Consider the following 13,474-nt stretch of genomic DNA (forward strand, 5'->3'; position numbering starts at 1 on the left):
GCTCTTGCTTATGTCTTGTCAGACATGTAGTGCCATCCAAATAAGCCGTCGCGCACCCATCACATCCAGCAGATAAGTTTCAGTAGTGAGAAAGTGTTAGATTTAGTAAATTTTTTAACTTGTTAAAATGTTATAGTTTTTTACTTTAAACATAACTTAAAACATTTCACATCCTGCGTTCTTGCCAAAACTTCCAAACATCATCGAATTTATGTATGCAGTCGTTTTTCTTTGCATGCATTTTTTCATAGCAATAGTGATCTGTCATCATGTCCGTCAATTCTTTGATTTTTGGAGGATGTTCCGATCTCCAATTCCTTGCAATAACATTTTTTGCCGCAAGTAGAAAGTGACAAGTCCATTTCCTCTTATTTTTTGGGATAATGTCACAGTCCAGGAGTAGGAGAGCTAGTTTTGGGGTAAAAGTCAACTCTTCTTCTATAGTTGCTTGTATAAAGTTGAAAACTTCCCTCCAGTATATTTGTATCTTTGGGCAGTCCCAAAATAGGTGGAGGAGGGACCCTTCACCTCCGCATTTCCTCCAGCACTCGTTTTTTACGTCGTCAAAGCATTTTGCTAGTTTCAACGGCGTATAATACCATCTTGTAATCATTTTTTGGTGTGTCTGAATTAAATTTGCTGAAAGAGTGGCTTTGTTTGCCCACATGAAGGCGTTCAACCACTGTAGTGGGGAGTAGCTTTCCCCCAGATCTTTTTCCCAATTAATTAGGTGCATTTTTTTTACATTGTTCATGTTTCCCGTTATGTTATCGTATATCGTTCTGGTTAATGAGCTTTGTGAGGACTCACATTTTTGCAGTGTAGCTTCCACTTGTAGAGGAATAGCACACTTCTCCAGGTGGGATCTGTTCAGGAAAGACACCATCCTCATATATGAGTACAGCTCCGAGTTTGGTAGGTTATATTTTTCTTGAATTGATTGGAATGCGAGGATTTTATTATTTTCTTTTAGATCTGTTATGGATTCAATCCCTCTCTTTTTCCACTCCTTTATATTTACATCTTGAATAAAGTATGAGAGGATTTCTATGGGAATGAATAGAGATGTAATACGATGCTCATTTTTGAACTTGTATGCCAAATTTCTCCAGCATTGTATGGTCATTTCCATCATCGGAGGAAGTTGCTGTATTTTTAATGGCGGAACTGTTTTAGGATACAGGGATTTCATAATGGAAGCTCTAATGAGCAGTCCCAAGGATCTATTGTGGTTTTGATCTTTTTCTATGTTGCTCCATGCAGGAGTTTGGGATTCTTTCAGCCAGGTGGCGGATTGCTCTATAATAATCGATTGGTAATAGGTTAGTAAGTTCGGGACTCCCAATCCTCCTTGTTTTTTGCGTAGATGTAGTATTGATGCTGCTATTCTAGGTCTTTTCCCACTCCAGACAAATGCTGATAGTTGTTTTTGGAAATTTGCTATTGTACTTTTCGGAATAGGGTAAGCTAATGTGCGGAAAATATAAAGAATCTTCGGCAAGATTAGCATCTTGTACAAAATTATTCTACCTATCCATGAAAATTCCTTTCTTTTCAGCTCTTCAAGTTCTTTCTCGAGAATGTTTAGTAGTGGGTCTAGGTTAGAAGATATAATTTTTCCTTCAGACTGGCATAGTTTGATCCCTAAATATGGAATCTCTGTGCACCATCTAAATGGGAATTCTCTTTGGATATCTTTTTCTAGTTTTTTTTCTATATTGAAACTTAGAATTAATGATTTGTCCGAATTCAGCTTGTAATAAGATACCTTGCTGAATTGGGATATACATTGCTGGACCATTCTTAGGGAGTTTAGAGGATCAGTTAAGGACAAGAGGATGTCATCAGCGAACAATCCGATTTTGTGTTGTCTTGCATTTGATGCTATTCCCCTAATTTCTGCATTTAACCTAATTGATTCCGCCAGTGGTTCAATGAACATTACGAATAATAACGGAGACAAAGGGCAACCCTGTCGGGTACCATTTGTTATGCAAAAGGAGGAGGATAGCGTTCCATCCACCAACACCTTTGCGGAGGGTTTTGTATATAGGGCTTGAACTGCGTTCAGATAGTTACCTCCCATTCCAAATTTCCTTAGGACCGCAAATGCGAATCCCCAGTGGACTCTATCGAACGCCTTCTCCGCGTCCAGGGAAAGGAAGAGAGAAGGCGTCCGACTCGAGCCCACCATATTTATCAGATTCTGGGTTCTGCGTGCCCCATCTGACGCATTTCTTCCCCTTGTGAACCCCACTTGGTCGCTATGTGTTATACACGGCAGGATTTCTAGTAGTCTCAGAGCCAATATTTTGGAATAAATTTTTGTGTCCGAATTTAGTAGCGATATGGGTCTAAAGTTTGCCGGAGTGGTGGGATTTTTCCCCGGTTTAGGGAGTGCTATTATTGTGGCCTGGAGCATTTCATCCGGCATCTCGCCTTTGGACATGGATTCGTTAAATATAGTGACCAATCGCGGGGATAAAATGGTTGCAAAGATCTTATAATACTCATTGGACAGTCCGTCCGGGCCCGGAGATTTGTGATTTTTTGAAATATTTATTGCTTTGATTACCTCATTTATTGATATTGGTTTGTTTAGTTCTTCTTTTTGTTTACCTATCGAGGGAAGAGATATTTTTTCCAGGAATTTTTCTATTGTTTCTGGTGTTGGCTGGGGTGTTGCGGCGCATTCTCCCAAGTTATAGAGTTTGGCATAAAATTCTCTAAACCGCTCCGCAATCTGTTGCGGATGTGATATTTTTACTGAGGGATCCTTGCTACATTCTATATAGGGGATTTTTGATTTGACTATTCTTACTTTGGCTAGTTTAGCCATTAATCTTGAGGGCTTATCGATATTAGAGTAGTAGTTAGCCTTCAGGTAAGTCATATTTTTGTTATAATCATCTAGCAATGCTTTTCTTAGTTCCTCTCTCAGACGTATCAGATCCGACCAGGGAGCTTTTTGGGATGTTTTCTGTTCTATTTTTTCTTGTTCTTGTATTTTTTCTAATAGGGTATTTATTTTTAATTGTTTATTCTTATTTTCTTGTATTTTTAGCTTTATCATAACTCCCCTGATTACTGCTTTATGTGCATTCCATATAATATAATTATCTGTTCCCTGGTTTTCATTCAGACTAAAATATTCCATCAATGCTTGTTTTAATTGCTCTTGAGCTTTGGGTGTTTTAAGCAAATTTATATCATTTCGCCATAATTTAGTTTGTCTGGAATGGGGACCTATTTTGATCTCTATATATATAGGGGAATGGTCTGACCATGTGGTCGTTTCTATCTTGGAGACCGAGACATCTGTGAGTGTCTTTCTATCTGTTATGAATAAGTCGATACGCGAAAACGTCTTATACCTTGGTGAGAAAAAAGTAAACTCCCTCGAGTTGGAATTAAGACACCTGAAAGTGTCGTATAGACCCTCTTTGTTCAACCAGGGTTGTATTACTGCTGCGGTCCTTTTTTGTGCTGTGGAGTCAATTTCCTTGTCTGGTATGATATTAAAATCCCCGCAAATAATTAGCTTTCCTTTTTGGATTTTCCTGATTTTTCTGATTATTTTGTTTAGGAAGGATATTTGGGAGCTATTCGGAGCATATATGTTCGCTAAGGTAACTATTGTTTCGTTGAGAGTGCCTTGTAGGATAATGTATCTTCCTTTCTGATCAATTATTTGTTTTTCTGCTGAGAATTGGATACCTTCCCTAAATGCAACCACCACTCCTGCGTGTTTCTTATTTTGCGCACTAGCCGAAAAGATTTGAGGGTATTTTTTATTTTTAAATTTTTCCGCAGACGATTGTGTGAAGTGTGTTTCTTGTACACACAAGATATCTACTTTGTTTGTCATAGCATCCTTCCATATCATAGACCTTTTAAAGGGAGTATTCAACCCCTTTGCGTTTTGTGAGTATATTTTAATGGACATGAAAGGTTTTGGTGTGAGATGTTCTGTTGAGGTTCAGTTTGGCAGAGCAGGTTGTGAACAAAACATTGTAAATATTACTTAGATTAACAATTGTAGGTCTTCTTATCATTAGTCGCTTGCCTATGTGGGTGTTGCGAATTAACTGTGAGACCTGTAACGTAGAACAATTGAGGTTGTATACAAACTCAGGGTAATCCTGGTGTATGTTTGTGGGGGTAAGAGTTCATCTTGCAGGGTAAGACCCCTTTTTACTCACTCATTTTGTAGACCCAGACAGTCCAGCGATCTTGAATTATTCTGAATTAGAGTGTATTTCTCTTGGCGGGGTAGACGGTAGTGCTCGTCTGCTGATCCCATTTTTCGGTTTCGTATGTTCAGTTGTTCGCAGCGGGATATTCCATTTTCCCAAGAGCTTTTCTCCTGCTTCTGGTGAAGAAATTACATGCATGACATTATTTTTGTGTATTAGAATTTTCGTCGGGAACCCCCACTTATATGGGATTTTGGCAAATCGTAAGGTTGTTGTTATTTGCGAAAAAGCTCTTCTAGCCTTTATCGTAGATTGCGATAAATCTGCATATAGGTTAATTTTTTCGTATGGGGATGGCAGGGTATGAATGCGTCTCGCCACTGCCATCAGTTCCTCTTTTATATGATAGAAGTGTAGTCTGGCAATAACATCACGGGGTATGGCGTCTGGTAGGAAGCTTGGTTTAGCAAGCCTATGTATCCTATCAATCGTATATTCTTGGCTATTGGAGTCGGGGAGGACCTTTTTTATCAGACTGGTAAGATATTGCTTTAATTCCGGTTGAGATACACTTTCCGGAACTCCTCGAAGCTTTATGTTGTTCCTCCTACTCCTATCTTCTAAGTCAGTTAGTTTATTTCTTATATTTTCCACCTCCTCTTCCAACGTATAATGGGCATCTATTAGCTTGTTATGGGACGTTGTAATTTCTCCCATTTTTGTTTCTACTCGGTCCGTGCGGACTTCTATCTCCTGTATGGAGCTATTTACTGTAGATGAGAAGGCTTGAATATCTTTTTGCAGGGACCCGTGTAGCGCTAGCATCATATTTTTTATAAAGTCCTCTGATGCTGGGAGGTTAGAGGAGGGGACGTTTTTTATCAGTTCTTCTCCAAAGAGAAGTTGCTGGTTGCAGACTTTGGGTGAGGCTGAGAGACGAGGTCTCTGTTTCTCCGGGCTTATGGATGGAGAGGAGGGTATAGACAGGGACAGGGAGGGGGTCTGTGAGCCTGTCGGCGCCATTTTAGGTGAGTGGATCGGTGCATTTTGGAGTTCTGCAACTCCTTCACTCACCCCTTCCCGGTGTGAACTTCTCCCCGCTCCTCCGCTCCCTCTGTCTGAGCTGTCAGTTTCCTCTGCGAGCGATGTCCGGGGTTTTTGCTTTCTCCCGTCGGCTCCGGAGCTCGTGCGCGGGACGGCGCCATCTTGCTCGGCAGGTTGTGCTGTTGCTGAGCCTCGGGACGAGAAGAAGTCCGATACCTTGTGTAGCGGCGTCTTTCCTCCTCTTCTCTTCGGCATGGCGATCTGTAAGCCGTTAGACACCTTTTTCACCTTTTTTCGCTGTGCTGGGGCTGCTTTTAACGTTGCTTTGTGGGGTCTGCAAGACGGAGCCCGGCTCTACACTTCTTCCTCCAACGGCATCAGGCCACGCCCCCTAATTAAATCATTTTAATAGCTCCGACAATAATGCTCCATTCCCTCTCTGCTGCCTTTTGTGTTCTTCATTGTTCACCTAGCAATGACATGTCAACTATGGGACGAGCCAGCCATGTAATTGGTGCACAACACAATCACTATCAGCAAGCGTAGGGTGGGATGCAGACAGTGGAAGGAGACCGAGCAACATTGTGGTGATAGAACAGTTTTTGTACTAATGTTTTATTTTCCTGCTCTGTATCGCTGGATATATTTACAGTAAATTCCTTTTAGGCTGGATTCAGATGACCGTATATCGGCTCGGCTTTCACGCCAAGCCGATATACATCGTCTCTCTCTGCAGGGGGGAGGCTGGAAGAGCCAGGAGCAGTGCTCTGAGCTCCCGCCCCCTCTCCGCCCCTCTGCACTATTTGCAATGAGAGGAGGCGGGACAGGGGCGGGGTTAAGCTGCGGGAATTAGCTCCACCTTCGTCCCGCCTCTCCTCATTGAAAATAGTGCAGAGGGGTGGAGAGGAGGCAGAGAGAGGGCGGGAGCTCAGAGCACTGCTCACGGCTCTTCCAGCCTCCTCCCCCTGGAGAGAGAGAGACGCCGTATATCGGCTGGGCGTGAAAACTGAGCCGATATACGGTCGTGTGAATCCAGCCTTAAGTTGTTGGATGCTTCATAAATTATAAACTTTACAAACCTAAGTTTAGTTTTATTTTCATAAAGAGCAGATATTATGGATTTTTGGCCGTTTTCTCCTGAAATGCCAACAAAACCCCATTGTTGGGGTATTATACTCGTAACACGCCTGTTCGTACTGAGCGCACACTTACATGTCTGTTTGTTTCTAGGTTTCTGAATGGTGCTATTGGCCTCGTCTTCATTGCTGACAGTGTTATGGCTAATTTGGAAACTATGGGGGTTCCACTGTGAGAAATACAGAGTACCCAGCTCTACATATGAGACAGTTATGGATGCATCATGTGCAGATACTTTACAGCAGGATGCAGCTGCATCAGCACCAGAAGAAGCTGCAAAAACACAAGTGAGAACTGATTCAATCAGTCCGGTACAGAATGTCGGGCCGGCTCTACCACCGCTTGTCCCGGCTTCTCCTGCAAAACCAGAGCAGAAACTGTTGAAATTTGCCCCCTCAAAAGGAAGTATCTCCGAACCGAGGCACACAAATATAAGTAAGCCACGTCTGTCAAGGTTTATCCTGGGTTCTTCTGAGGACAACTCGTCCGATGATGAGGGTGCCATTGGCTCCTTCAAGAGCCCAAGAAAAAGTAGTCTCACTAGTAGTGGATCACAGACTCCAACCCTATCATCACTACCGGAAATAGAGCCATTGGCCACCACAATAAGGTAAGCAGGACATTCATTCATATGTCATACCTCTGAGTGTGTGCTCTTTAATACAACCTTCACTTCATAGATAAACACTGGAATGTAACCAAGGACAACGTCACAAAAACTACCTTAAGGACTCATGTCCACGGGCGGGAGCCTGCAGCAGAATCCATCCCTGCCCACAGCCAGCCACCCTGTGTACCTGTCTGGGTCTGTACTGCGGGATGTGTGCGGAAGCACTGGCTGGCGCACATGTGCGGTACATAGTTTAATTATTAACCCTTTCCAATCCAATTTTGGATTCAGGGTTTCCTAAAAGGCTTTCCCTTTTTGCTGTTATACAACGGTGCCATCTGCTGGCTAAAGCCAGTGTGTGTGCGCCATAGAGGCTCCGACAGCGGAGTGGCTGGCAATAGACGGTAAGAATACACTGTCGAATGTTTTCTGACATTGGAGCTGTACAAGCTTCTACCAGAATGTAGAAAGACGTCAGACAGTGGATTGGAAAGGGTTAAACTTCTGCTTTCCTGCAGAAACTTCGGCCCGTCTGCAATTGACGGATCGGACGGCTTCCATTGACTTCAATGGAAGTCATCTGTGCAAGAACCGTACTAAAATTGAGCATGCTGCGATTTGTTTTCCGCATGCCCTATGGGCAGCTTGAACTGCGGATCTTCCGTGCGGGTGCCCCAATTCAGATCCGCCGTGAACATTGGTCCTAACACTCTCCAATAGAATGTGGGACCTCGTCCGACATTGAGATTTCCCTGCATAGCTCCCATGTCGGGCGAGGTCCAACACGTTTCTAACACTATGCAGAAGAGAGGCCCGTCATCGGAATTCTCTAGTGCATATGTATATTACAGTATGTAGGAGAGAGGTCAGAAGTCGGACCGCTCTCCTGCATACTGTAATACATATATATTATACATATTAATTTTATACATTGTTTAATTTTCAAAAAATTGTTAATAAAATTATCATGATCGTTCATTTTTATGTGTTCCGGTTGAGAAATTCCAAGGAATCCCACCCCAAATTAATAAGAGCTAGGGAGTGTGTGGGTGGCAGGGAAATTGGAGTGGAAGGGTTAATAACTTCCTGAAGTAAGGTCCATTTAGACGCAACCATTATCGCTCAAAATTCGTTTAAGCGATGAAAAGTAAGCGATGGTTTCGTTTTTAAAGACGGCCGTTTAAACTTAACGATTGTCATTGGAAAATGGACGATAAATAGTGATGAGCGAGTATATTCGCTAAGGGCAATTGCTCGAGCGAGCATTGCCCTTAGCGCGTACCTGCCCGCTCGAGACAAAAGGTTCGGGTGCCGGCGCCAGGCAGGGAGCTGCGGGGGAGAGCGGGGAGATCTCTCTCTCCCCCCCGCTCCCCCCTGCTGACTGCCGCAACTCACCGCTCCCCCGCGCCGGCACCCGAACCTTTTCCCTCGAGCGGGCAGGTACTCGCTAAGGGCAATGCTCACTCGAGCAATTGCCCTTAGTGAGTATAATCACTCATCTCTAACGATAAACGATAGTTTGTTTGAAAGGCATGTGCATAAGTGAAGGTAAAAAATCGTTAAACGACTGAACGATTTGCATTTCAACCAAACGACAAGCGAACTACCAAGCCATGGATTTTAGGCGGTCTGAAAGACAACGATGAACGAATTACTAATGAAAAGTGCACGATGGACGCGCGTTTACACGTAACGATTATCGCTCACTTTCAACACTTTTAATGAATTTTGAGCGATGATAGTTTAGTCTAAATGGGCCTGTTGTAATGTTCTAACTTAGTAATTCACTAAGTCCATTATGTCACTTGTCCACAAGTTAGGCTAATTTCACACAGGCGAGTGAGATATCGCGCTCGCCAACATGCAATTTCGCCACGGATGCAAGGTGCTTTTTGCGGGACGAGTTGTATTTTTCAATGGTACTATGCAATGTACCATATAATGTACTGAAAAACTTTTAAATAGTGGAGAGAAACAGAAAAAAAACCCTTAAATTCCACCCTCGCTTTCTATTACATTTTTCTCTTGGAGACTAGGTGACCACAAAAAGCAAAATTCTGCCTTTTTTCTTTCTTCCAATTACGTTTACCATGCAGAGAAACTAATGTGTCACTTTGATAGAACAGACTTTTATGAACACAGTGACACCAAATATGTTGTTTTTTTTAATTTAGATTTTTTTTTATTAGAAGTATGGCAAAAAAAAATGAAATTTATTACCTTTTTTATGTATTTTTTAATAATGTATAAAACTTTTTTAAAACTGATTTTTTCAAATTTGTTTATAGTCCCCATAGGGGACAAGAACTTGCGATATGATTAGAGATGAGCGAACATACTCGGATAAGCACTACTCGTCCGAGTAATGTGCCTTATCCGAGTACCGCTGTACTCGTGCTGTACTCGCGCTGCGGAGCGGGGAGCTGCAGGGGAGAGCGGGGAAGAACGGAGGGGAGATCTTTCTCTCCTTCTCTCCCGGCCGCTCTGCCCCGCTCCCCACTGCGACTCACCTGTCAGCAGCGGAGCGCCCCGAATCTTTCAGCACGAGTACAGCGGTACTCGGATAAGGCACATTACTCGGACGAGTAGTGCTTATCCGAGTACGTTCGCTCATCTCTAGATATGATGTAATACCATAGTATTACATTATATTGTGATATGACAGGGAATCTGCAATGGCAGCCCTGGGGGCTTTCAGAAGGCCCCCAGCTGCCATGGCAACTGAAAGGCACACTGCAATCTCATCACTGAGCCATTCAGGACCCCCAAGCATCGATCTCAGCATTTAAATGAATAACGGCAGTGCTGATCGGAGCTGTTGCTAGTGGGTGTCGGCTGTAAGAAACAGTCGGTACCCGCATTGTATGCAGCAGGATTGACCCCAGATCCCCCTCCATACAAACCCTGAACGTTCCTGACGTAAATGTACGTCCTGGAGTGCTAAGGGGTTAAAAGTCTGGCACTGACTAGCAGGAATGCTGCCTTCCAACAGGTGGTGCTGTAGGGGCATTGTTCCAATCTTTCATTTGCATTTTTCCCAGTGGAGCATGGATGGCCTTATAAGTCTCTTCACACCTTGATGCTTGAGCAAGCCCCTGTGGTTGGAATCGGTGGCAAGATGATGTTGACAGCGGCTACAAGTTCTTTGTCAATGACATTAGTGGCCATCCAGTCCAAGCCTCAGGTGGCCATACTTTCATTGTAATTGTCAAGGCCATCTTGCCAGATTCAAATCACAGGGGGTCGCTAGTGCTTCAAGATTTGTGACATTGGAATGGTTGGATTAGCCCTGTCATCCCTGTCCAGTTTACACTCCTAACTCAGATTCCCGTGTGACACCAGTTGTTGGCAAAGTATGTCAGCAGGAAGGGCACTGGGACTTATATTAAACAGACAGGCTCACCTTAAAACAGCCTTGTTTCTAATAGATCCTCTGTCTGCGGCAGGGATTCAAATCCCATTCTCAGCTCTGCTGAAAACATGGTATATCTAGCCCCTTAACCCCTTAGTGACGGCCCCATTGCCTTTTTACGTCCTAGCTAAGTGAGCTTTAATCCTAGAGGACGTAAAAACATACATCCTCTTTGGATTAATGCCCTCTTAGCTGAGGACGTGACAGCTGCAGGTGCACGCAGGTAGCTGACAGCATGGAGCTGTCATCCCGGGCTCACGCAATAAAGTGAGAAAAGGTTTTTAAAAAGTTAGATATTCAGCTGCCCTTACCCGCCTTGTTGGAGGTGTCCCGCGGTGCACTGGTCCTCCGGGACTCGTCGCCGCTATCCAATGGATAGCAGCGATTGCGAAAAAGTTTTAAAAAAGTTAAAAGTGCCAGTTTCACCTCCCCTCATGGATCCGATCCTGGTCTTCCGGGACCCAAAGTCCCCTTCTGCGCATGCGCGCCCGATGTCAATCATTGGGCGCGTGCACAGAGGGGCTCGAGCCCCAGGAATTTCAAAATCCCTCTGCTCCTGGCTACCATGTGTAGCCAAGAGCAGAGAGAGGTAATCAGGGACGTGATCACTGTTATCCAATGGATAACAGTGATCATTTAAAGTAAAAAAGGTGTAAAAAAGTTAAAAAAAAAAGTTTTAAAAAGTAAAAAAAAAGTTTACAAAGCTTATGTTTCATCTCCCCCCACCGATCATATCCGTGAGGGAGGATGAAATGACATACCTAAGGCCATTGGATTTATCCGCGGACCTTACCCCAGCTTCTGCGCACATGCCTGTCGCCAAAATAGCAGTCGCATGCGCAAAAGCTGTGGATTGCCAGGGTAATTTAAAATCACCCTGCTCCTGGCTACAAAACTTAGCCGAGAGCCTGGAGATTTCACGGGGGCCGCGGTGAGCGGTTCCTGGTCATGTGTTCGCCGTTATACAATGGATAATGGCGGTCACGTAAAAGTAAAAAAAAGGTGAAGCTTCATCTCCCCTCACCAATGCGAGGTGTCATTCACACTGTCTGTCTTTTTATTTTTCCCACACTTTTCCTCTCGGTTACTGGGGCTCCTATGGATGCTCCAGATAAAGGAAAACATCCCCTTGTATTAACAGTAGTTACTAACAGAGCTGATCTAGGTCTGCTAGGACTCTGCAGCTCTGCCATGGTAGGAGGCACCTGGTGGTCATGTGATCACTGGGTCGCATTGTCGAAGTAACACTTCTGCTTTCTCTCTTCACCACATGGCACTTACTATGTAGCCTGTAAAGAAGGCAGAAGCGGTTAAAAAACACTTCTGCCTTTTCTCCAGGTCCTCGACTGTGACTAACAGACAAGGACCAGACCTGCTCCTGCTAGATTGTAAGAGCTTTAACTCTGAAATATATTTTTACTATCAGCCGGGATTAAAGCCCAGGATCAAGTGAAGTAAATGATTGTTCTTGGCCTTTAAGGGGTTAATGTACTTAGGACTATATAACTAGATGACTCTGCTGATTTGCATACAGCTCACAATTACTTTGGAACCTAATTGCAGAGGTACATGAGGCTTACTAGTAAAAGAGAGGACATTAAAAGTGAATATTTTCTTATCCACTGCTGGCCTGTGAAGTTAGTTTTAGGGGTCAAATAGCGGTCAGCGGTTCCCTTTAACCCGTTTAGGACCAGCCACAGTAAATTTACGGCAGCTGGTCCTGGCCTTAAAGCACCGCCGATAGTAAAATTAGGGCGGTGCTCTAAGTCTCCTGCCTCTGCAATCAGTCAGAGGGCAGGAACGGGTTATCAGTAGAGATGAGCGAACGTACTCGGATAAGCACTACTCGTCCGAGTAATGTGCTTTATCCGAGTACCTCCCCGCTCGTCCTGAAAGATTCGGGACGTGCTGCGGAGCGGGGAGCTGCAGGGGAGGAACGGAGGGGAGATCTTTCTCTCCTTCTCTCCCGGCCGCTCTGCCCCGCTCCCCGCTGCGACTCACCTGTCAGCAGCGGAGCGCCCCGAATCTTTCAGGACGAGCGGCGAGATACTCGGATAAAGCAAATTACTCGGACGAGTAGTGCTTATCCGAGTACGTTCGCTCATCTCTAGTTATCAGCTGTTAGTGACAGCTGATAACCCGGAGCAGAAGGCAGGAGGGGTTTTTAACCCTTCCTGCCTTCTGCTTCCCCGATATATAGTGCTCAATGAGCACTGTATGGGGAAAGTGAAAGTAACATGTACTTTCACTACGGGAGCCTCGGGGGGGGGGGGGGGGGGGGGGTCATGTGACCTCCCGGGATTCCCTGCTACTGCAGAGCAGGAGGGTCAGACTAGACCCTGGCAGCTCTGCAGGTGACTAATGTCACCACAGGGGCTGCTTTCCCCTGTAACTAGGGCTCCTATGGACGCCCCAGCTACAGTGGGAAAGTGTCAAATAAAGTAAAAAAAAAAGTGAATGTCCCCCAGAGGTCTTGTATGACGTCATGGGGGACATAGATAGTAAAAAACAGAATTACATACATCAGTAAGACAAAATAACAGAATAAAACAATACATACATAAGAAAGAGAATAACACAAAACAGATGCCAACAAAAAACGTCACCGTATGCGCCCTATAAACCAAAACCATACATACTATATATCAAAACGTCCGAAATAAATAGAGGAACCCATTTCCATACTTTATTTTAGTGTAAATATAAAAATAATTTAAAAAAAAACAAACTATAAATGTAAAAAAAAATAAATCTTTTTTTAGCATTTTAGCCCCAATAAAACTAAAAAACGGAAAAGAAAGTCAGTGAAAAATATATTTAAAAAATAGCCCTATATGTCACGGAAAAAAAACGCTGCAAAAATAATTTTGGTAGCTAATGGAAAAAAAATGGAGCAGTAAAACCACCACATGGGTAAAATCCCTAAAAAGTGTCTGGTCCTTAAGGTACAAAACAACCTGGCCCTTAAGGGGTTAAAGCTCCCCCATACTTCCAGGAACAGAAGGCTGCTGTGTGTGTATATACATGAGGAATAACAAGCACTATTTTTAGCCATTATATGACTTGTATGCTGGA

The 13,474-nt window shown here is 43.8% G+C and overlaps 1 protein-coding gene across 2 annotated transcripts in view; it reads left to right on the plus strand.

Annotated features, from left to right (window-relative positions):
- The window catches only part of ACACB (acetyl-CoA carboxylase beta), a 115,696-nt gene that overhangs the window by 7,368 nt on the left and 94,854 nt on the right, over positions 1-13,474 (plus strand). For both annotated transcript variants that reach the window (XM_066603861.1, XM_066603862.1), the window contains exon 2: positions 6,471-6,987. In XM_066603861.1, coding sequence (XP_066459958.1) covers positions 6,479-6,987 — 509 coding nt within the window. In that variant the 5' untranslated portion in view covers positions 6,471-6,478. The remainder of the gene's footprint in view (positions 1-6,470; positions 6,988-13,474) is intronic.

This window comes from Eleutherodactylus coqui, chromosome 5 (genome assembly GCF_035609145.1).
Source record: "Eleutherodactylus coqui strain aEleCoq1 chromosome 5, aEleCoq1.hap1, whole genome shotgun sequence".
Taxonomy (NCBI): domain Eukaryota; kingdom Metazoa; phylum Chordata; class Amphibia; order Anura; family Eleutherodactylidae; genus Eleutherodactylus; species Eleutherodactylus coqui.